At 49.2% G+C, this 25,323-nt stretch overlaps 1 protein-coding gene across 9 annotated transcripts in view; it reads right to left on the bottom strand.

The window, feature by feature from the left end:
* nid2a (nidogen 2a (osteonidogen)) overlaps nt 1-25,323 on the bottom strand; it is a 277,646-nt gene that overhangs the window by 20,479 nt on the left and 231,844 nt on the right. For all 9 annotated transcript variants that reach the window (XM_072489757.1, XM_072489756.1, XM_072489755.1 and 6 more), the window contains 7 exons: nt 13,322-13,564; nt 10,024-10,193; nt 8,148-8,277; nt 5,914-6,085; nt 4,336-4,493; nt 4,013-4,136; nt 2,927-3,039 (listed from right to left, as the gene is read on the bottom strand). In XM_072489757.1, coding sequence (XP_072345858.1) covers nt 2,927-3,039; nt 4,013-4,136; nt 4,336-4,493; nt 5,914-6,085; nt 8,148-8,277; nt 10,024-10,193; nt 13,322-13,564 — 1,110 coding nt within the window. The remainder of the gene's footprint in view (nt 1-2,926; nt 3,040-4,012; nt 4,137-4,335; nt 4,494-5,913; nt 6,086-8,147; nt 8,278-10,023; nt 10,194-13,321; nt 13,565-25,323) is intronic.

The raw sequence follows: 25,323 nt of genomic DNA, 5'->3' as shown, positions 1-25,323 counted from the left end.
TCCTATAGACACTTGTTCCACTACACCCCCCTCAATCCCCAACAATAAATCCAGCAATACTTTCTTCTTAGTCGGACGGAGAATATTTGTCAAGAAAGTACCCCTGAACATATTTCAGAAATTCCAGCCCCTCTTTAACGTTTATTCAGACATTATCCCAATTAATAATTAAAGTCCCCCAATATCAACACTGTTTCTTGCATATCTCTGTGATTTCCCTGAAGATTTGCCCCTCTATCTCTCCCAGAAGTGTGATCACCCTATTTTTCCTTCTCCATTCTCACCAAACGGATTCTGTCTTTGCTCCCTCTCTTTCCAACACTACAATGTCTTGTCTAATTAGTCCTATCTTATTTCACTTTTTTCTTCCTTATCTTCAGAACACTTTGTATCCTAAAATATTGTTTTTGTATTCCTCATACTCCTTTGTCAACTGCTCCTTTCTAATATGGTAACATTTCCACCTCTAAAACTCAATGTACGTTATTCATTTTTTCTATTTCTATGTGTTGGTTCCCAATTTGGTTGGTTCTCCTGCCAATTCAATTTAAACCCTCCCTAAGCACATTAGTGAACCTTACTGTGACTGGTCCTGTTTGAATAGACAACTCGCCTCAGAACTGGTCACAATATGTCAAGAATCTAAAGCCCACCCTTCTGAACCATGGGCTGGATTCGTCGTTTTTGGGACTTAGCCCCACACCATCAGGAAAACTGATCTTTTACGCCAGAAAAACAATTGCTTCACAGCTCCAGGGTTCCAGGTTCGATTCCCGGCTTGGGTCACTGACTGTGCAGAGTCTGCACATTCTCCCCGTGTGTGCGTGGGTTTCCTCCGGGTGCTCCGGTTTCCTCCCACAGTCCAAAGATGTGCAGGTTAGGTGGATTGCCCATGCTAAATTGCCCTTCGTGTTGGGTGGGGTTACTGGGTTATGGGGACAGGGTGGAGGTGTGGGCTTGGGTAGGGTGCTCTTTCCAAGAGCCGGTGCAGACTCGGTGGGCTGAATGGCCTCCTTCCACACTGTAAATTCTATGATCTATGAATATAACAGTAGTGGAAATAGGCATTGTTAGCGACAGCACCAATACGAGGTTGGAAGCACATAGAGAGTCAGATGCGACATGTCAGGTTGTGAATAGATTGATTTTACCAGATTTTAGAAACATGTTTGCATCAAATTTCTTTGAACAAGCATATAGACCTTTTTAATAGCATATAAGCATAGTTAAGCCAAAACTGTAGGAAGAATTTGCTTAAAAGCCCATGCCCTTTAATCTAATTGCACAGATGGATGTCAAAGTAGGACTTTTCTTTCAATGATGTTTTAAGTTAAAGGAGGATTGCCATTATCATTCCTGTTATACCAATTCTTAAAATATTTCCCAATGTGATTGATGCAAATGAATCGCAGATGGTGCAATGTGACAAACATCACAAAAAAACACTAATTTAAGTATTAATATCGCCTCGTAAAACTTATATTCCAGCAATTCAAAACTTTTTCAGCTTGCCTTTGCACAGTTGGGGGAGGAATATTGGTCGGGACACCGGGGCGAAATTCTCCGTAATCGGCGCGATGTCCGCCGACCGGCGCCAAAAACGGCGCAAATCAGTCCGGCATCCCGCCGCCCCAAAGGTGCGGAATCCTCTGCATCTTGGGGGGGCTGAGCCCTAACCTTGAGGGGCTAGGCCCGCGCCGGACTGATTTCCACCCCGCCAGCTGGTGGGAAAGGCCTTTGGTGCCCCGCCAGCTGGCGCAGAAATTACATTGCCGGGCGGCGCATGCGCGGGAGCGTTAGCGGCCGCTCACGGCATCCCCGTGCATGCGCAGTGGAGGGGGTCTCTTCCGCCTCGGCCATGGTGGAGACCATGGCGAAGGCGGAAGGAAAAGAGTGCCCCCACGGCACAGGCCCGCCCGCAGATCGGTGGGCTCCGATCGCGGGCCAGGCCACCGTGGGGGCACCCCCCGGGGCCAGATCGCCCCGCGTCCCCCCCCCCCCCCCCCCCCCGGACCCTGGAGCCCGCCCGCGCCGCCTTGTCCCGCCGGTAAGAGAGGTGGTTTAATCCACGCCGGCGGGACAGGCATTCCAGCAGCAGGACTTCGGCCCATCCGGGCCGGAGAATCGCTGGGGGGGGGGCCGCCAACCGGCGCGGCGCAATTCCCGCCCCCAGCCGAATCTCCGGTGCCTGGAGAATTCAGCAACCGGCGAGGGCGGGATTCACGCCAGCCCCCGGCGATTCTCCGACCCGGCGGGGGGGGGGGGTCGGAGAATCTCGCCCCAGAACTCCCATTCTGCTCCTTTGAATAATTCCACTAAATATTTCCGGTTCACTTGAGCAAATAGATGGAACCTTGCTTTAACTCCTTTTTTATTCTCTATTCCTTCTGTACTGCACTGAAGTATCAGTCTACATTATGTGCCCAGGTCATGAACTCCTTCATGATTTTCTGATTCATCAGTTCCACCAACTGATTAGATTGTCGAGGCCTAGCTGTGTTAACTCTGCTTTGTAAACTCCTTGCACAAACTACAGTCTGGAAACTAATGTTCAAAATCAAATTGACTTCAGGCAGCAAAAATAAGAGTAGCCCTGTAATACATTTTTATAACCTTAAGTTTTAATTATTCTTTTTTTTTTCAAATTCTTTCAAATTCTGGGATCTAAAGTAATAAAAGGTTGCAATAAGTCCGTGGTACATGCATGATGTGCATCAGGAAAGCTTTAAATAAGTAGCATTTGAACTAGAATGTGGCTGCAACTTTATATAAGACCTTCTGCTGGAACCACAGGAATTGCTCTCAGAACACAATGCTTTAAGGGATGGGTGGGTGGGGAGAGAAGTAATATTGCAAGGCCTAGGAATTTTAAATTGAAAAAATGTTATTTCCCAGCAAGGAACTGACAATTTTTTAATCCTCTTACCATGTGGACAACCAGGGTAGGCCACAGTTATTCCATACAAATGTGATCGCTGATCAGGTAGGTACTCATCAATAATCTGGTTATCATCTTTGGTTACAACTATAATTCCATCTCTGAAAAACAACAAATTAAACACAACATTCAAGTTTGGGAACAACTGGAAAGAAGAAATATAAAACACCAGGGAGTGGTCTCCAGACACTGGTCTAAATCAAGAGGTTTAAATAAGTTGTAAACATGTTAAGCTTTGCTCATGTGAACTGAGCCACACCAGAAAAACTACCTTGAAAGAAATTAATGGGGGCCATCTCCTATCCCATTAATAAAGTGTCCAGATAATCACCTGGGTACCCAACTGGGCAGAGACAAACCACTAGACGCAATCACTGAAAGAGGAATTCCCAGCCATAGGGTGCGATTCTCCCAAAAGGGAACACTAGCACTCACAGTGCCGAGAAACAAATGGCTATTCGACGCGACTCGTGTTGAATGAGGGCTCCAACTGCCAGAGCTCCCCATTGTAGCGAGAGTTCAGGGCCATTTTTAAATGGCGTCCTGTTCGCCGAGGCCCTCGAAACAATCCCCGACCGCCCCCCAATCCGAACACAATTTGGAGTGTCCCTGCCTGCATGTTTTCAAGAAGGAGTTAGATATAGCTCTTGGAGCTAAATAGGATCAAAGGATATGGGGAGAAAGCTGGTTAGAGAGTTGGATAATCAACCATGATAATAATGAGTGGCTCGAAGGGTTGAATGGCCTCTTCCTTTTTCTATTTTCTGTTTCTATTATATCCTCAATCCGGTTTACCAGTCTTACCATTTCATATTCTGCAAGTTATTAATTAAACCCCTTTTAAAATAACCTATGGGCATTGCTTTGACAATGATTTGTGGCAGAATATTTCAATTGTAATCCCATTTTGTGCAAAGGTTTTTCCTCCAAAACTAGTAGGTGATCTTACCGCAATTCTGCTGGGAAGTTAACAGTTGATGGCTGATTAGCAGGAATGGTTCCTCAATTTTTGGGTCTAACAAAATGTCATGGTTACATTGAAATCAACAGCTCCATTGTGATTTTGGCTCCTACCTTCTCCAGTCTGTGTAATAGAAGTGATCTGCGTAGGCAACGATACTAAAGGGATAGTTTAGACCATGCTGCACCACGTGCCTTCCAGTCCCATCTGAAAATATGCACTCCAGGTCTTTGGTTCCTTTTCATCCCAATCATCAATGTAAACAATTGCAATGAGAAAGCTAGTTAGTATTCAGCAGCAAATTTCCAGAAGTGGAATTCCTCAATTTTGTTTTACTCTTCATGACCTACAGTCATATTTTAAAAATGTTACGCCAACTAGCTCTTTTTAAAATGTGCCCTTTAAAAGTAAAACCTGCTTGGCTTGCAAAGCTTACCTGCATCGGCCCAACACAGTTGCGAGGAAAATGGGTCAAAAGTCAATCCGTTGGGCAATCCAATGTCATTTTTAACAAGCACTCTTCTGCTTGTTCCATCCACACGCGAAATCTCAATTTTGGGAGCTTCACGGTTCCAGTCTGTCCAGTAAAGATTGCTGAGGGGTGCACAGAAGAACACAAGAATTAATGCAAGCAAATCAGCTTATCTAATCTAAAGGCAGTGGGAGCCTGTCATTTAGCATTTACAAAACAGACCATGGGCGGGCTTCTCCGAGCCTCTGCGCCAAAATTGCGCTCGGCATGGGGGCGGAGAATGGGGCGTCAGACCTGCGATCGGGTCCGACGTCTTCCCGCGATTCTCCACGGACCGGAGAATCGCCGGCTGTCACGTGCGCGCAGTCGATGCCCCGCCGGTCAGGGGCCATTGAAAGAGGCCTCTGCGGCAATTCTCAGCTGGCAGCTGGCCGAATTCCCTCCGGCGTGGTTCACTCATGGTTCCACCCGGCGGGAACTCGGAGTGGAGGCTGCCCTGGTGGGGCGGCGGGGGGATCTGTCACCCGGAGGGCCTCCAGGACTGCCAGGCTCGCGATCGGGGGCCACCGATCGGCAGGCGCGCGCGATCTGAGGGGGGGACCTATATTGTTGGGCCGGCTTGCTGTGTGGGTCCGCCATGTTGCGTGCGGAAGTGCAGCACCCCGTATTGGCAGCCGGAGCTGCGTGGACTACTCTGGGGCCCTGCATGCCCTCTTCAAAATGGAGAATCACTCTGGACTTGCTCCAGGAAAGGCCAGAGTGATTCGCGCCCATTTTCGCGCAGGCGTGGGGACGTAGCCCCATTTTCAGAGAATTCCGCCCCAGAATCTTTTTTGAGGCTACCTTAAAAGGAAGCATTTGCGAGCTCCAGTCTTTCATTTAATTCTATTCAAACTTTGCCACCAGTCAGTGAGGTATTCTACACATTTCAATTCACCGCAATATAAATTTTCTCCATTCTAAAATCAGAGTATTTTAATAATAATCTTTATTAGTGTCACAAGTAGACTTAGGTCAACACTGCAATGAAGTTACTGTGAAAATCCTCTAGTCTCCACATTCCGGCACCTGTTCGGGTACACAGAGGGAGAATTCAGAATGTCCAATTCACCTAACAAGCACGTCTTTCGGGACTTGTGGGAGGAAACCGGAGGAGCGCACGGAGGAAACCCAAGTAGACACAGGGAGAACGTGCAGACTCCGCACAGACAGTGACCCAAGCCAGGAATCAAACTTGGGTCCCTGGCTCTGTGCAGCAACAGTGTTAACAACTGTGCTACTGTTTTAGAGCTACAGTATAGCGTCGCACCAACATCTGGGCAACATGATGCCATATCATGTAATTTAGATCATTGTCATATGTTAAAAATTTTGGAAAACCCCTGCTGTTTGCTTGATGTCCTGGAAACGCTATAATCTTGATGGCTGCATAGACTGTGCATGCATGTCTAAATGGAAAGACAACACAGCAATATTTTAAAATTATTTTCTCCTGGCAAACTCTAAAGATGTAAAAACGTTGTACCTTCACATGAAACCTACCCATTAAGAGAGTCCACTGCTATTCCTCTGGGATTTACCAGATCTGTATCAACAAGAACTCGCCGGTCAGTTCCATCCACTTTGGCAGTTTCTATTTTATCCAATCCACTGTCAGTCCAAAACATGCTTCTATGGAGGTAGTCTATGGTTAGTCCTTCAGGACTCATCAGGTCTAAAATCAGAAGCACAAAAGAGTAGATACAAATTATTCAGTATCTGTCTGATCATTTGCCAGGGTAATTGGCTGGGATAAGTGGAACGATAGGCTGATTTTAATGCTGCACTGGGCATCTCTGTCCCCCCCCCCATCGGCGTAAATCTAGGTGGCGAGGCCGACCTGCTGTCGTTGATTGCATGGCATCCAATTCATGCTCGGTGAGGCATTAATTCATTTTTGGGGGGGGAAATCTTACCTCCAAGCTGGCAGCTCTCTAGGTGGGGAGGGAAGGGGTTGATTTTGGCAGGTCCAGGTGAGCCCTGGTGAAATGGTAAGATTAGGGGTGGGGGGATGGGATGCTGGGGTGGACCAGCCATGGAAGGAGGGGAAAACAAAGGGATTGGGGAGCGTGCTCCGGTGGGCACGGAGTATACTGCATTAGAGGTACTCCCCACCTCCCTGCCCACCACCACCTCAATGAAAGACACTCGGCACTGGCCGCTGCCAACACAGGAAAAATTGCAGCAGGGGTGGTAAGAAGCCATTAAGCAGCTGTTAACAGTCCCATTTTCACCTGCCTGCCAACTCTGCCCGATCAGTCAATCGTTTCCAGTGGTAAGTTCTCAGAACTTACAAGTTATCTAATGCAGTGTATCTCAAGATAGAAAGGTGCCAGCACTCTGGGTTTCCTCTATATATTTAGCCACTCTGGAGTTGCACAACAATGAGCCAGAATTAGAAAATATTTGAAGCTAATGAAAACGGGAGGTGTAAGTGAAAGAAAACGTAGCTGCTGTTTTATCTCCCACTCTCCAAACGTAGTGAATCATGTTGGGTAAAATTCCATAGGCTCAGGCAGCCACTGTTGCCTCATTCCATTGGCCATTATTCTCATCTGAGTCTAGGCTGAGTGTTAACAGGCTGCTCAACCAAGACCTGACTCTAACCTCATTTGTATTCATCACGCGCTTATAACAAGGACCACTGGGGTGTGTTAAACAATGGGATCACTTGCTAATTATTTAATCACTGATGTGTTTTCTTTCCTTCCCTTGCCTGAGGGTATTAAAGTCAATTGTAATGCCCCAACGATGTCCCTCAACTAATTCAGCATGGGCAAGAGTTTGTGGTTGTATTTTATAACATTGTTTTGAAGGGGAATAAGTTAGTGGGCTTGCAATGCAAGCCGTTAATGGCCATTTTAAAATGAATTGTAAGAAACACGCATAAATAACACTTGGGCAAGAGAGGCACAGTCATAGAATTTACAGAGCAAAAGGAGGCCATTCGGCCCATCGAGTCTGCACCGGCCCTTGGAAAGAGCATCCTACCTATGCCCACACCTCCACCCTATCCCCGTAATCCAATAACTTCACCTAACCTTTTGGACACCAAAGGGCAATTTAGAATGGCCAATCCACCTAACCTGCACATCTTTGAACTGTGGGAGGAAACCGGAGCACCTGGAGGAAACCCACGCAGATACGGGGAGAACGTGCAGATTCCGCACAGACAGTGACCCAAGCCGGGACTCAAACCTGGGACCCTGGAGCTGTGAAGCAACTGTGCTAACCACTGTGCTACCGTGCTGCCCAAATCAGAAAATTGACAGCCTATAGCAGGCCACTTGCACCACTCCCACTCTACTCATGCCCCGCCCTTTCAGGAATGCAGAGATGCCTGCTAATATTTTTATTTGTCTAATAAAAAAATAAATCAGTAAAAAAATAAAAAGTTTACGTTTACACCAAATAATGTTCTTACATTCATGATTTTATTCATTAAAGCGGGGCTTGTTAGCTCAGTTGGCTAGATGGTTAGCATGCGGCACAAAATAATGGCAACCATGCAGGTTCGATTCCCGTTCTACCCGAGGTAGAATTGGGATCTGCTTCCTTGCTCTGCGCCCCGAGTGTGGAAGTGCAGTGGCAAACCATCACTGACCAAGAAAAATGGCTCAGGACGAAGCATCAGCAGACACAAAGGGCCAAGGGCCTGCCTGCCTTCAGGCAGAGTACATGTGATGATGATTGCAAAAGCACAATAGATTTTAGGACCCGGGTTAATAACAACTCACCTGAATTAATGATAATATCTGGCTCAGCACCTGGCTCCAAACTAACTCGATTAATAGTTCGACCAGAAACATCAGTCCAGTAAGCCATCTTGTCCCTACAGTCATAGTCAATACCAATAACAATCGAACCCTTGGGAAGAAAAAATAAGTCAGAAGAAACCAGTTAATCATCTCGCAGAACACCATTTCAAAAATTCAAAAAAGCAGCTAACCTAATCTGGACAAGTTTACAAATCTGTACAACAGCGCTGGAGAATCTCAGGTTTGCAGATATTATCTTACTGGGAAGAGATCACAATTTACACAGTTCCATTTAACTAGCAGCATTTTTGACATTAATGTCGACTTTATCCACATTTAATGCTAATTTCTTCTGTTAAACATTAATTAATGTAAAATAGCAGATACATAAACACTATTAGACCATTGCAGAAAGGGAAACTTAAAAAGTAGCAGTAAAGGAGACATTTAAAACTACCCATGAAAAAATACACTGGCATGTAAATGGCAGCAGAATTACTTAAATTAATATTTTTTCTGGCGTGTACACAAATTGATTCACAGAATGCGACATTGCTGCCAATTATTTACTCCAATTTGGTAAGGAGTTGGTGTCAATGTGTTTGATCACATAGAAAGTGCCGGAATTCTCTAGCCATTGGCATTTTCTTTTCCCGCAGGCAGTGCACCTCCGCCTGTGGGTTTCCTGGCGGCATGCTGTGGCTTAAATGGGAAATCCCATTGATAAGCGGCGGGAAGAGAGAATCCCTCCTCCAGCGAATGGCGCCCCACCAGGAAATACGCGGCTGAGGACCTGGAGAATCCCGCTCAGGAACTGGCAGTAGATTTAGAGCATACATCTGCAAATGCATGTAACCGTGCTCGGTTTTCTGCTTCTGGATCTCCTGCACATCCTTTCATTCCCTGATAGCTTTTATCTACAGACTCAGCACAGAGGAGACCTGAGTGAACCCAGGTCAAGTGTACGCGAGTGTATTATTTCAACAAGGTTGTCAAAAATCGTGACCCCCAAATCTCTGGGTCAGGAGAGGGCATGGGTCAGATTTCTCTCTGGGGGCCATCTGGAATACAAGACTATATTGGTTCCATTGGAATTCTACCTTGTTTAGATTCAACCTTTAAATTCTGGTCAGTGCGGGTGTGGGAGGGACATGGATGGATTTATGGGTCCCTTATCCCTGCCCCATGACAAAGTGTGTTGGGAGGGGGAAGGCGATTCCTGGGCATATGAGGACCCAATTGATTTCATATCAGTTGAGACCAGGTATGAGTTCCTTTGAAGGCCCCAAACCTTTACTGGGTTAAGGTAATTAATCCCGATGCAATGGTTCTCTAGTGGCAGAATGACTCCAGTGAGAAATGTTTCTTTTTGGCTCATCTGGGGATCAGGGGTCCTGAGGCAGAGTGGCAAAGAGCTGTTTTACCCTCACAAGGGCAGAAACAGGTCAATGTGGGCCAGGTGCCCACATTTCCTGCATTGTAACTGTGACTACTTGTCAAAAGTAATTCACTGGTAGTAAAACACTTTGGAATCTCCTGAGATCATGGAAGGCGTTATATAAATGCAAGTCGTTCTTTCAACTTACCAGTTAACATCTCTATGTTCACTCCTCTCGCTTGTATTATTTTATTTGCCACTATCTCTGCTTCAGTTCATTGTATTTGCATAGTATCATTAATTACCCTGTCCCAGTGCTTGTTTCGATTTTTCTTTTCGATGCATGGATGCAATTTAATTGTCTTGACCCAGTTACACCAGCTGAAGAATGAAAATAACCCGCTGTTTCCCCTTCCCAAGTGCTAAATTTATCTGGGGCTATTCCAATGGAGAAACTTATAAAAATAGATACTTTACATGAAGAGCTAACAGGCTCTTGGCTCCCTCTTTGTTTAGCTGAGTACCATTCAGGGGCAGGTACCCAATGTGCTGTCCCTGAGCATATAAAAGGAAGGTACCCGTGCGTGGCGGAGTCACGATAGGTGCTGCAGAAGGCTGTGTAATGGGTGGTGCAACAGTTGGTATACCTGGCAGATTCAACAGAAAGAAACATTCATAAATCGCTGGGATGAACTCGAAATCTTTATAAAGCTCCAATGCTGTGTGTAATCAAAAGACAATTAGTAAGAACAATTCTGATTGACCAGTGCAAACGGTGACTTTGTACTGTTGCTATCTATAATACTGCATAGTTCAACCTTGGCTTAATTTGTAGTAAGCTTGGCTGCGAACAAGCCGACCCATTAGCCCCGCGGGCGCAAATCCCGTAAAGGCCGCTAAATCTCACGAGCGGCCAGAAACAGGAATCACGCCGGCGAGATCTCAAAATAGTAGATGCATAAACACTAGTTTGAGTCTTTGGACCTGCCCCTCCCCCCCCCCCCCCACATCGGTAACATAATCAGGTTCACACCCAGAAACCTGATTTTCACATATTTTAGTAATTCTGAATGTGATTACATGGCATCTGCCCACGAAACCCCCCCACTGGGCAGTCTGACATCACACTGGTACAAATCGTTACTGGTTTCAAAAAGCTAAAAATCAGTTGCGATGGCCATGTCGGGGGCATGGATGTGCCTACGTGCCCGAGGGCTGAGAGACAAGGCTGGGCATTCCCCTTATGTGTTGTAGGGGTGGGGGAAATGCCAATGCCTGCGAGGGTGAAGGAAGGAAGAGGGGACAGCCCCGATGCCTGTGATGGCTGGGGGGAAGGGGGGATACCTGCGAGAGGGGGGGCCTATGTTGGCGTTGTGGTAGGGGGGGGGTGCCCCGATGCTTCGAGACGGTCTCAGACCTCTGTGGAATGGGGGGGTGGGGCCTTATGTTTAACTTTGAGATCAGGCGCACTTTAAAAAATATGCCCCGATCTTGGAATGCCGGCTTTGCCGACATGTTTAGACCCCGCCCCTCCAACTGGCGATCCTCACCAGCACTTTGAAATTGCACAGACGGCTGCTAAATCAGATGAGAAAAGGCATCTGTGGAGCTGATGAGTTTCACACAGCTTTTCTTTCCTGATCCAACACTGTGCTATTTTGAGAAAATTGTATCCAATGTCTCGGAGTCAAATGGTTGTGGGTTCAAACCCCATTCCAGAGCACAATATACAGGCTGACTTTCCAGTGCAGTATTGAGGGAATGCTGCACTATCCTTTCAATGAGACATTAAACAGATATGAAATCTGTCCTTTCCGACAGGACACAAAAGATCTATTCAATGAAGAAATGGAGGAGTTTTTCCTGGTGCCTTTGGGCCTATATGTATCCCTCAACCGACATCATGAGATCGGATTACCTGTTCATTGCTGCTTGTGGGATCTTACTGTACACAGATTGGCTGCTCTTTCATGGAAACGTAAAATGGTTACAACAGAGGAGGCCATTCAGCCCACTGTGTCTGTGCTGGTTTTCTGAGGGAGCAATTCACCCAGTGGCACTAACTCTGCCTTTTCCCTGAAGCGCTGCATAATTTACATTTTCAGATAATAACCCATCTTCCTTTTGAATGCCTCGATTGAACTTGCCTCCACCTCACTCTCAGGCAGTGTATTCCACATCCTAACTTCTTGCTGCATTCAAAAGGTTTTTCCTCATGTCACCATAGCTTCTTTTGACAATTATTTCAAATCTGTGCCCTTGGGTTATCAATCCTTCCACCAACGGGAATAGTTTCTCCCGATCTCCTCCATCCAGATCCCTTTTGATTTTGAATACCTCAATTAGATCTCCTCTCAATTTCCTCCTCTTCTGCTGTATGTAAATCTGTAGCCCCAAAACAAGGCATGGGGGTAACGCTTCCTGTGACCACCTGGGAGGGAAGAGAAGGTTGGCCGAGCAGTGCTGGCTGGGCAGAGAAGCGAGCTGGGGGAGAGCATGGAGGCCTGCAGGGGCCAGAGAAGCGGGTTTGGTGCCAAGCCACTATTACCAACAGTGACTATGGGCGCTGTTCAACCAAAATATTTCTAAGTGTCATTTTGAGCATGCTTTGGCGGGCTGTTTCCCGCCGGCCTTTTGGGTATTCACCACACTTAGTCACTTTTTTGGGCCTTGTGGAGCTTCCTTCTGGTCAAGCCCACACGTTTCAGCAATGGGGAGGTGAACCAGACCAGCTCCTCAGAGATTGGGCCTCCATTTTGAAAGGGTGCTCCGACCTCTAAGTGAGCTTGAGGGTCCCCCACACACCCCCATCCATGGGTAATGTTACCACCTGCACATTTGGGCATTACCCCCCCCCCCCCCCCCCCCCCCCCCCGTGTGAGGACACCCCATTATGGGTTGCTGATGTCCCCTCCCTTTTCAGGGGCCCCCCCCCCAACCTTTCAGGGCCCCCCCTTTCAGGCTCCACCCTTCACCTCCCCCAACCTTCATGAGGCCCCTTCATACACCCTTGAGGGCATGACCCACCTCAGGCCCGGACCCTTGCAATGCCACCTAGGCACCCTGGAAGTGCCTCTGCCAGCCTGACAGTGCCACCTGGGCACCTTGCCATGCCAGGGTGGCAGTGCCAAAGTGCCAGCCTGGCAGTACCAAGGTGCCCGGGTGCCAGAGGGAGAACCAGGGTGCTATCCTGCCCAGTCCCCATCCACTCAGGGGTCTCCAGGGCCTTGAAACCCCCCAGATTCCATTATGCCTGGTCCACATTTGTGTGGAGCAGTACTAAACCACGCCCGGCCGAGGGCTCGCCGGGGAGCCTGTTAGTTCCTGTGCGCTGGGAGAATCCAACACATGCATATTTAAATGAGCCATAATTATGCTGAGCGCGATCTCGCCCAGTGCAGGCGAGATCCAGATCATGATGTTGCGTGTTGAGCGGTTCAATCTCGCGAGACGTCTTCAGCGTCTCGAATCTCGTGAGAGGCCTCTCGTGAAATTCAGCGGCCTCGTCGCGCACCAAGTTGGGCGCAATGGGGCTGGTAAATAGCACCCTACAATTCAAAAAAGTACATTCACTTACTTGGATCTGAAAAGATGTTATATAAATGCAATTAAATAAAAGTTGTTTCTTTCTAAAAGTGCCCTGATGATTTGAACTTCTCATTTTGGAAACCAGACATGAACATTATTACTAGTGACCACATTTTGATTATTCTTTGGTTGTGTCCTTCAAAAGGTCTTTAATTTTCACTTTACAACCAAAGATAGAAATTCTCACATGCTGGTGGACTGCCAGGTTCAGTTCTAGTTCCTTGAATCTCTCGGCCCTCTTTACCCACACACCAACAGTATTCGCTGTTTCCGTGGCATTGCAAGGGGCGGAAATTCCCAAACTCATCACACTCGGGGATATACTGATCATCAGCTGGCCTGCCACCATAATGTTCCAGAAGGCTCAGTCTCCAACGTTCACACACGGTCGGCTGTCGCTGTGTGGGTTCTACATTCTGCGAATCTCTTCCTGTTGGATGAAACAATTGCTTAGAATGCTTGCTGATAATGACTCAATTCTCTGAATAGAGTGCAAAGAGATCTAAACCCAGAATGACAGATTGGAAAAGCGACACAAACAGGGAAGCTGTGGGGGGTATTTAAGTATGAGATTTATGTTTAATTACATTCAGAATAGGAATCAAAACAGCCCATCAACAGCTGGATTCTAGGGATAAGTAGATTTGAGCAAAACCTAAGTTTAAAAACAGATACGTTAACTACAGTGGGGGAATAATATATAAGCAAACTGAGAAACATAAAAAGTGCAGAAGAAATGTAAAATCTGAAATTAAAAAGCAACCGCAAGGACTCTGATAAGTATAGAGGAAGCAAAGGGATAGTTAAAGGGACTAGTTAGTGAGGAAAGAAAACATTTTATGCTTGAATGTGAGGAAATGAGAGAGGAGCTAAATAAGTATTTCTCTCAGTTTTACAGGGAAATGTGAAAGAGGCTCTGTCAGAGAATCTGAGGAGGATGTGGAAGAATCACCACTAGACATAAATATTCAAAGAGAAACCACATTTTAAAAATGTGAATTGGTCTAAAAATAGAAAAGCAAACGAGCCCAAATGTTATGCATCCCAAAATGCACGAGTGGCAGAAAGGAAGGAACGTTGATGCCACTCCGACCGACATTGCCACATGGTAGCAGATGCCACTCTGACCGACCCTGCCACACGGTAGCAGGTGCCACTCCGACCGACGCTGCCATGCGGTAGTAAAGCACAGACGGCAGCATAAACAAGGGTAGAGTGGGACATCCACCCCACTCAGTGGGAGAAATGCCTCCCCTCAAATGCTGCCGGCTAATCCGATTGGCCAGCAACTCCAACAATCCCAGCAATGCCCGAATTCAGTAGCGGGCGGGCGGGCGCTGCTGGGATTACAAAGGAGGAGTAGGAAGAAGACATCATGAATCCTGGAGTGAGATCAGTTGCGGGTATTGGACAGGGGAGGGATCACGGAGAGTAGGGAGAGGCAAGGGGGTGGGGGTGGGGGCATCTTGAGGCGGTGCCCCCCCTATGGGCACAGGGCAACCACCAAACTTGCCGCCTTTTAAAAGGTTTGCCAAAAACTAAATGCCTACCCACTCTTTCCCACCTGCCCTGTAGTATAATGGTTTAATAGAATAGTTATGGAACAAGTGGTGTGGGCAACATGGTAGCACAGTGGTTAGCACTGTTGCTTCACAGCGCCAGGGTAGCAGGTTCGATTCCCGGCTTGGGTCACTGTCTGTGCAGAGTCTGCACGTTCTCCACGTGTCTGCATGGGTTTCCTCCGGGTGCTCCGGTTTCCTCCCACAAGTCCCAAAAGATGTGTTGTTAGGTCATTTGGACATTCGGAGTTCTCCCTGTGTACCCGAACAGGCGACGGCATGTGGCGACAAGGGGATTTTCACAGTAACTTCATTGCAGTGTTAATGTAAGCCTACTTGTGACACTAATAAAGATTGTTACTTTTATTATGTAAACCATGAGGTAACAGTTTCATCTGCTAGAGACTCTGTGCAGCAGATAGAGCAAGCAGAATTTATAGTACATCATGTACATAATGAACATCAGTGATGGGCAACCTATGGCCTGGGGGCCACATGGGGCCCATCTGGCTTCTGATTGCAGCCCACAAGACATTTTGTTGACCATTGCCCACGTGCAATATTGTCACGCGCAGTACTGTCAGATTCCACTGATTTCCATCCGTGTAGTTTTTTTTCCTATTGGGGTAACTGAAGTGATCGCATGTACAGCAAGGGCAAGTGCAGTGAGGTGCATGCTGATTGCACACTGTTGTGTTGGGTGCTCTGGATAAGTGGAACACATACAGGCCACCAACACTTAATAAAATAGTGTTGTACTATTTTAAGTTAGAAACTGTTGAACATACTTTCACTGTGGGTTAACACGATGTTAGATTAAACTAAAGACCTATGCCTGTCCTAACCAGTCTATGCACTCAGCACATGGTGAAGATCTGTGCTGTAAGCTGTAAGCTCTGTCCTTCTAGGAGGCTGCATCCCGAATGAGCGGGAACTCTGATGCCCTCTGTCTATATAGTGAGTGTGCTCTAACTGGTGATTGGCTGCGGTGTCGTCTTGCTGTGTGTCCATCACTGTGTGTGGCTGCACCATGATATACTGGTGTATATTATGACATCCCCCCTTTTATAAAGAAATGTATGTGTGGCAATAAATGTGTGGTGAGAATGTTCCTAACTACGTGTGGGGTGCGAAGACATATTTACAGGACTACATACATGAGAACTAAGCTATTTTCATGGGAAAGTGCCTGGTGCAGAGAAGCAGTATGCAACAAGAGTAACGAGATCAACACTATATACAAACCAGGGAAACGATCAAACAAAGCAACAAAACAATTCAGAGAGTCCATAAGTTTGAAAAGTTCATAAATTTAGTCTCTGAGGTGGGTGACGAATTCTGGTTGACCGCCTCAAGGGTGGGTCGAGAGCCGCCAGTTCAGGAGCGGCCTGGACTGCGTCAAAGTCAGGGGGAGGCAGAGTGACAGGGAGCTCTGCATAGTCCGTGGCAGGGTCAGCAGGAGGACGAGGTGACACTGCAGGATCACGTGGCGAGCGTGGAACGAGACGAAGGGCGCGTCGATTGCAGCGCAGAATAGAGCCATCCGGTAGACTAACCAGGAACGAGCGGGGGGCTACCTGCCGAAGGACAACAGCGGTTGCAGACCAACCACCATCCGGAAGATGGACGCGGACGTTGTCACCTGGAGCCAGAGCAGGGAGATCAGCTGCACGGGAGTCATGAGCCGCCTTGTGCTGTGCACGAGACAGCTGCATCCGGCGAAGGACCGGAACGTGGTCGAGGTCTGGGACATGGATGGACGGCACCGTTGTCCTCAGGGTGCGACCCATGAGTAACTGGGCTGGCGACAGGCCAGTGGACAGTGGGGCGGAGCGATAGGCCATCAAGGCAAGGTAGAAATCGGACCCAGCATCGGCAGCCTTGCATAGGAGCCGTTTGACGATATGTACTCTCTTCTCTGCTTTGCCGTTGGATTGGGGGTACAGGGGACTGGATGTCACATGGGCAAAATTGTACCGCCTGGCAAAGTTGGACCATTCTTGGCTGGCAAAGCAGGGGCCATTGTCCGACATAACCATGAGCGGGATGCCGTGTCGAGCAAAGGTTTCTTTACATGCACGAATGACTGCAGACGAGGTGAGGTCGTGCAGCCATATCACCTTCGGGTAATTCGAAAAGTAGTCCACGATCAGGACATAGTCTCTACCCAGCGCATGGAACAGGTCGATGCCCACCTTGGTCCATGGTGATGTGACCAACTCATGGGGCTGCAGGCAGGGTCTCACGTGGTTGGGCCGGCTGGAAGCGCTGACAAGTGGGGCAGTTGAGCACTGTGTTGGCTATGTCCTCATTAATGCCGAGCCAGTACACTGCCTCCCGGGCCCGTCGGTGGCACTTTTCCACGTCAAGGTGGCCCTCGTGTAGTTGTTCCAGGACAAGCTGGTGCATGCAATGCGGGATGACAATGCGGTCCAGTTTTAGAAGAACCCCGGCTACTACCGCCAGATCATCTCTGACATTATGGAATTGAGGGCATTGGTCCTTGAGCCACCCGTCTGTTAGGTGGCGCATGACACGCTGTAGCAAGGAGTCAGACGCAGTCTCGCGGCGAATTTGAACGAGGCGTTCATCCGAGGCAGGTAGATTGGAGGCTGCGAATGCCGCATGGGCGTCGACCTGGCAGACAAATCCTGCTGGGTCACATGGAGTGCTGACTGCCCTGGAGAGAGCATCAGCAATGATGAAGTCTTTGCCTGGGTTGCATACCAACTGGAAGTTGTATCGCCGGAGCTTGAGAAGAATACGCTGGAGGCGAGGCGTCATGTCGTTCAAGTCTTTCTGTATTATATTGACCAGCGGGCGATGGTCGGTCTCGACGGTGAATTGAGGAAGTCCGTACACATAATCGTGAAACTTAACCACACCGGTCAGAAGGCCCAGGCACTCCTTTTCTATCTGCGCTTAGCGCTGCTCCGTGGGGGTCATCGCACGTGACGCATATGCAACGGGGGCCCATGATGAGGCCTCATCACGTTGAAGGAGCACTGCCCCAATGCCGTATTGACTGGCATCGGTCGAAATTTTGGTCTCCTTTGCTGGATCAAAGAAAGCTAAGACCGGGGCCGTGGTCAGTTTTGTTTTGAGTTCTCGCCATTCGCGCTCGTGGGCAGGGAGCCATTGGAAGTCTGTCGTCTTCCTGACCAGGTTCCTGAGAGCCGTGGTATGAGAGGCGAGGTTAGGGATGAATTTCCCTAAAGAATTGACCATGCCCAGAAATCGGAGGACCGCCTTCTTGTCCTCTGGTGTTTTCATAGCTGTGATGGCAGCTACCTTGTCCGCATCCGGCTGCACACCCAACTGGGAGATGTGGTCCCAGAGGAACTTGAGTTCCGTCTGACCAAAAGAGCATTTGGCCCTGTTGAGGCAGAGGCCATGCTCATGTATCCGTCTGAATACCCGCTGGAGGCGACTAACATGCTCCTGCGGGCTGGTGGACCAAATGATTATGTCATCGGCATAGACGCGAACACCTTCAATACCTTCCATCATTTTTCCATCATCCTATAGAACACTTCTGATGCAGAGATGATCCCAAACGGCATCCTGTTGTAACGATATCCGCCAAAGTGGGTGTTAAATGTGCAAAGTTTCCTGCTGGATTTATCGAGCTGGATTTGCCAGAATCCTTTTGAGGCGTCGAGTTTGGTAAAGAGCTTGGTGCGAGCCATCTCACATGTGAGCTCTTCGCGCTTGGGAATTGGATAGTGCTCTCTCATGATATTGCGATTTAGATCCTTGGGATCAATGCAAATTCTCAATTCGACGGAAGGCTTTTTTACACATACCATGGAACTGACCCAGTCAGTCGGTTCCGTGACTTTGGAAATCACTCCTTGGTTCTGGAGGTCCTGCAGCTGCTGCTTGAGGCGGTCCTTAAGGGGTGCTGGGACCCTGCGAGGTGCGTGCACCACAGGCCTGGCATTCAGTTTTAATAAAATCTTGTAGGTGTATGGGAGCGTGCCCATGCCCTCGAAGACGTCGTGGTACTGGTTGATAATGGCGTTGAGCTGCGCCCTGAAGTCGGTGTCCTGAAAGGCAGACGCGCAGCAGGAGAGAGTGAACTCTCTGAACTACGTTCAACAGCTTGCATTCCTACGCGCCAAGCAGGGAGGCTTTCGAGAAGCCCACGATTTCAAAGGGAAGGATGGCTTTGCGTGACCGGTGCGTCACTTCAAGTTGGCATGAGCTGCTGGCAGCAATGGCATTGTCATTATAATCTAATAGCTGGCAGGCTGATGGGAGGATGGCTGGTTTGACACAAAGGCTTTGGAGGTCAGACCGCGCAATGAGATTGGCGGAGGCACCAGTGTCCAGGCGGAATCGTATTTGGGACCGGTTGACCGTAAGAGTGGCACACCACTCATTGTCCGGATCGATGCTGTATACCGACAGAGGCTGGATTCTGTGCTTCGGGGACACCCTGTTTTTTGTAACGATACCGACTGGAAAAGGTGCCTTCGGGTCCTCGGTGTCAATATCGGGTAGTCGGTCCGCATCGGACTCGGTGACCGTGGGTTGAATGGCCTGGACATTCCTGCGAGGCTGGCTGGAGCGATACAGATTGGCAGGCTGAGCTGATCTGCATAAAGCAGCATAGTGGCCAAGTTTGCCACATCTCAGGCATTGTCGGGATTTGGCAGGGCATTGCCGCTTTAAGTGGGCGGAGCCACAGTTGCTGCACGTTGTAGCGTCAGTACTATTCGCTGCGCCACCGCGCACGGTGCAGTCATACGTGGTGCGCGCCTGCGCAGTACGTTCGTCGACGTCGTCGTCCCCTCGTTCGGTGCGCACAAGCGCAGGAGTCCGCGAAAAGTGCGCGAAATGGCCGCCCTCATCCAGGCTGAGGTCCTGGTGTTGCTCGATTGCTTGGACCCATTCTGCCTCGTGGGGACCTTGCCGCGCCGTTTCAGCCGCTTGGATGCGGGAATACCGACTAATGGCGTGTTCATGTATCACGCAGGTCTCGATGGCAATCGCTAGGGTGAGCTGCTTTACCTTGAGGAGCTGCTGGCGTAGGGGGTCCGACTAAACACCGAAAACGATCTGGTCGCGTATCCTGGAGGTGGGCCCGTAATTGCAGGACTGCGCAAGGATGCGGAAGTGGGTGAGAAAGGACTGGAAAGGTTCATCCTTACCCTGCAAACGCTGTTGGAATACATAGCGCTCAAAACTTTCATTCACCTCGATGCTGCAGTGACTGTCAAACTTGAGGAGGGCCGTCTTGAATTTTGATTTATCTTCACCATCAGCAAAGGTGAGAGAATTGAAAATGTGGATGGCATGGTCCCCGGCCGTGGATAGGAAGAGAGCGATCGTCCTGGTGTCTGAGGCATCTTCCCAGTCTGTGGCTTCAAGGTAGAGCTGGAAGCGTTGTTTGAATATCTTCCAGGTGGCCCCTAGGTTACCAGTGATGCGGAGCGGCAGCGGCGGGCGGACGCTGTCCATTTTGCAGGATGGCTGTATGCTGGTGGAAGGCAGATCACTTGCAGGTAGGTCTAAGAAGTTCTAACATCCCTCAACTCCTGGTATCATGTTGTGTTGGGTGCTCTGGATCCATGGAACACATACAGGCCACCAACACTTAAAATAGTGCAACACTATTTTATTAAGTTAGAAACTGTTGAACATACTTTCACTGTGGGTTAACACGATGTTAGATTAAACTAAAGACCTGTGCCTGTCCTAACCAGTCTATGCACTCAGCACATGGTGAAGATCTGTGCTGTAAGCTCTGTCCTTCTGAGAAGCTGCATCCCGAATGAGCGGGAACTCTGATGCCCTCTGTCGTTATACTGAGTGTGCTCTAACTGGTGATTGGCTGCGGTGTTGTGTGTGTTGATTGGTCCCACTGTGTGTCCATCAGTGTGTGTGTTTGCACCATGATATACTGGTGTATATTATGACACACACAACGTTGACTGTGAGACCTGTGCACTCCCTTTGGTGTCCCAAATGTAAATATTTCTCCTATTTTTACCATTCTAGTTGATGATAGTTCTATTGATATACAAACGATTAAGCATTTTCTATAACTCGGCATGAATGTATTCAATCTTATTTAAGGGGTCAAGTCGATTTCCATCCTGCGGCCCACTGAGGTGAAGGAGGGCCACTCATGCGGCCCACTCACCAGCCTAGGTTATCATAGAATCACAGAATTTACAGTGCAGAAGGAGGCCATTCGGTCCATCGAGTCTGCACTACTTTAACGCACGCTACTTAAACCCACGCCTCCATCCCATCCCCGTAACCCAGTAACCCAAACTAACCTTTAGGACACTAAGGGGCAATTCAGCATAGCCAATCCACCTAACCGGCACATCTTTGGAATGTGGGAGGAAACAGGAGCACCCGGAGGAAACCCACGCAGACATGGGAGAAAGTGCAAACTCCAGAAAGAGTCACCCGAGGCCGGAATTGAACCCATAATCCTGGAGCTACCTGGAATCATAGTGCTAACCATTTGTTTGAATAACTACCAGAGTAGAGCTAAAATCTCTGTAGATGAGATACACAACACCACCAGTATATTAAATAACACAAATTGCTTTATGTTGTGGACAGGGTAGTAGTCGGGTTAGTTAGGTTGCCTCACAAGCTCACTTAGACATTAATAATTTGTTTGAAAATATATTGCACAGATGAGTTTTAAAGCAATGATTTTTTTTACTGTCTCGGATGGACTGCTCTCTATCTTCCAGATGGTTGCGTATGAAATGATGGGCTTCCAGGCAGGGGTCTCTCTTATGGGGGCTTCCAGGGGGGTCTCTCTTATGTGGGGATCCTGGTGGGGGTCTCCCTTATGGGGGTTTTCTGGTGACGGTCTCTCTTATGGGGGGTGGGCGGGGTCTCTGGTGGGGGTCTACTACGGCGGGGTCTCTCTTATGACAGGGTTTCTGGAGAGGATCTCTAAAATGGGGGGAGGGTCTCTCTAATGAGGTCTTGGAAGGGTATTTCTGCTGTGGGTCTCTGGTGGGATCTTCTCTTATGGGGGGGTTTCTGCAGGGGGTCTCGCTTATGAGGGGGGTTCTGGTAGGGGTCTCTCTTATGATGGTGTTTCTGGTGCAGGTCTCTCTTATGAGGGGGGTTCTGGTAGGGGTCTCTTTTATGGGGGGGTTTCTAGTGGGGGTCCCTCTTATTGGAGGGTTCTGTGCAGGTCTGTCTTATCAGGGATCTCTGGTAGGGGTCTCTTTTAAGGGGTCTCTGGTGGGGGTTGGGCAGGATTTGCATTGTGAGGGGGGAAGATGGCCCTCCGATGGACTTGGGGTCAACTCCCTTAAAGTGTTACTCCCTTGGCCCAGTGCGACGTCCCTTGCACCAGGGATACCAGCACAAATTCCCGTCTATGTGAATCCTGGCCCAGAGGACCTGAGGTTCACACAGGCTTGGAGAATCCGGTACCTAGCCTGTTAATTAAAAATAAATAAATTTAGAGTACCCAATTTTTTTTTCCAATTAAAGGGCAATTTAGCATGACCAATTCACCTACCCTGCACATCTTTCGGTTGTGGGGGTGAGACCTACGCAGACACGGGGAGAATGTGCAAACTCCACACGGACAGTGACCCGGGGCCGGGATCGAACCCGGGTCCTCAGTGTCATAGGCAGCAGTGCTAACCACCGTGCTGCCCTAGCTTACCATAAATAGGTCAGTTTAAATGTTCCAGCCACTTTGACTGGAGAGAAGGCAAGTGTGTGTGGCAAGTAACTCTACCATTACCACCAAGCCGGGGATCAATGAAGAGTACAGTACAGCATGCCAGGAGCAACACCAGGCATACTGAAAAATAATGTGTCAACCTGGTGAAGATATAGCACAGGACTACTTAGCATAAGCAGCAAGTGACAGAGCCAAGAGATTACACAACCATTGGATCAGATCTACGCTCTGGAGTCCTGCCACATCCAGTCGTGAATGGTGGTGGACAATTAAACAACTCACTGGAGGTGCTCCGGTTTCCTCCCACAGTCCAAAGATGTGCAGGTTAGGTGGTTTGGCCATGATAAATTGCCCTTTGTGTCCAAAATTGCCCTTAGTGTTGGGTGGGGTTACTGGGTTATGGGGATAGGGTGGAGGTGTTGACCTTGGGTGGGGTGCTCTTTCCACGAGCCGGTGCAGACTCGATGGGCCGAATGGCCTCCTTCTGCACTGTAAATTCTATGATCTATGATAATCAAAGACCCCTCCCACCCGGGGTATTCACTCTTCGAACTTCTTCCATCTGGCAGGAGATACGAAAGTCTGAGAACATGCACTAAAGATTCAAAAACAGCCTATTCCCCACTGTTACCAGACTTCTGAATGGCCCCCTTATGGATTAATCTGATCTCTTCACACATCTTCCCTTTTGAGTAGTACTGCACTCCTGTATGCTTCACCTGATGCCTGTGTTTATGTATTTACATTGTGCATTAATGTATGTCCTATGTTTTTTTCATGTTTGGAACCATCTGTCTGGACTGTACGCAGAACAATAATTTTCACTGTAGCTCGGTACACGTGACAATAAGACAAATCCAATCCAATCCAATCTTCTCTTAACAGCCTGGGATACTTTTCATCCAGGCTTGTTGAAGCATCAAATTTCAAAGATATTAAACATCTTGGGCGGGATTCTCCAAACGCCCACCGGGCAGGAGGATCGCCAGGGGGCGGCGTGAATCCCGCCCCACTGCCCTGACGCCGGCTGCCGGATTCCCCGGCGCCGGTTTTTCGGCGGGGGCGGGAATCGTGCCGCGCCGGTCGGGGGCAGTTGGCAGTGCCCCCTCCCCCCCCCCCCCCCGGCGATTCTCCGCCCCGTAATGGGCCAAGTGGCCGCCCGTTTTCGGCTGGTCCCGCCGGCGTATATTACAGCAGGTCCGTACTGGCGGGACCTGGTTCTGCGGGTGGCCTGCGGAGTCCTCGGGGGGGGGCGCAGGGGGTCTGGCCCTGGGGGGGGGGGGGGGCACCCATGGTGGCCTGGCCCGCGATCGGGGCCCACCGATCCGCGGGCGGGCCTGTGCCGTGGGGGTACTCTTTCCCTCCGTGCTGGCCGGTGTAACGGTCCGCCAAGGCCGGTGCGGAGAAGAACCCCCCTGCGAATGTGCTGGGATGACGCCCTGGCCCTTCGACGCCGGGTGGCGCAGCGCCAAACCCGCCAGCGCCGGCCTAGCCCCTGAAGATACGGAGGATTCCGCACCTTCCGGGCGGCCCACTGCCGGAGTGGTTCACGCCACTCCTCGGCGCCGGGACCGCCCGCCCCTCCTTATTATTTCCTCTCTCACTTTTTTAAATTCTGCCTTTTACACTCCTCTTCCTTAACTACTTTTCTGCATTCTCTTCCTCATTTTTGAAGACTGATGCAAAATATTCATTAAGAACCATGCCCACGTCTTTCACCTTCACACACAGCTTTACTTTTTGATCTCTTTTTTTGTTCTTTATCTATTTCTAAGACATCTTAGCGTTTTCCTTAATTTTACGTGCCAATATGGGCAATTGAGATTCTCTTTTTCTGCTGGCAACGGAAGCCCGCTCTCCAGTGAGTTTCTCGGTAGCGTGGAGTGGCTTCAATGGGAAATCCCATTGACAAGCAACGGTAGGAGGGAATCCTGCCGCCAGCGAACGGCACGCCGCCGAGAGAATCCCGCCCATATTTCCATGCCCTCTATTTGTTTTCCTAATCTCCTTCTTAATTTCACCCTGCAATTAAATTCTCTGGGCTCTTTGCAGTATTGAGCTCTCGGTATCTGACTTGGTCCATCCACCACCTGAAACATTCACTCTCTTCACCACTGACACACAGTAGCAGCAGTGTGTACCATCTACAAGGTGCAATGCAGCACTTCACCAATGGTCCTTCACCAGCATGTTCTAAACCCACGGGCGCAATTTAACTAAATAAAACATAGCCCGTTCTATGCGGGAATTGTGGGGTCTATTCCAGCATTTGTAGCACTGGGAACGACCCTGCTGTTTTTTTTCGGCCCCCGGTGGGGAACACCACGCCAAGGCTGCACTTGCTGCATATCTTGCATTGATGAATTGGTGGTGCTTGCATGGTAGTTGCATCTTGCATTGCCGGGAGCGATCAGGGCACCATTGTTTAATCTCTCAACCCCCCAAAGCGATCCCCGGACCCCGCTCAATTCCCCAACTCACCTGTTGGGGGATCCTCGAGTAATCCACCGCACCCACCACATACCGTTAGGGCATGCCCCGATCCCCGGTGCAAAATGTCAGCTTGACACTGCCAGCCTGGCACCGTGGCAGTGCCCCTGCCAACCATCCAGTGCCACCTGGACACCCTGGCAGTGCCACGTTGTTACCCATGTGGCACTGCTAGGGTGCCACGCTGGCTGTACCAAGGTACCTGGGTGATACCAGCAGTGCCAGGGTGCCTGGGCCTCCGATCACCTGGAAGACCCCAAAAGTCCTATTTGGTGGACGGCGCCCGGCTGGGACCTCCTTGGCGAGGCCGATAGATGTCTGTTGCCCATTCGATCTGGCGGCAGTATAACCAAGTGGGCTTTTAAGCTCTTTTAGCTATGCGAGTCTGGGTCCCACCCATTGTGGGTGAGATTCAGATTGCGACGTTTTGCGAGATCTCGTTAGATCTCGTGAGGCGTA

Source organism: Scyliorhinus torazame, chromosome 2 (assembly GCF_047496885.1).
Source record: "Scyliorhinus torazame isolate Kashiwa2021f chromosome 2, sScyTor2.1, whole genome shotgun sequence".
In the NCBI taxonomy this organism is placed as follows: Eukaryota; Metazoa; Chordata; class Chondrichthyes; order Carcharhiniformes; family Scyliorhinidae; genus Scyliorhinus; species Scyliorhinus torazame.
The sequence above is the reverse complement of the archived record's forward strand: the minus strand, read 5'-3'. Positions and strand labels throughout refer to the sequence as shown.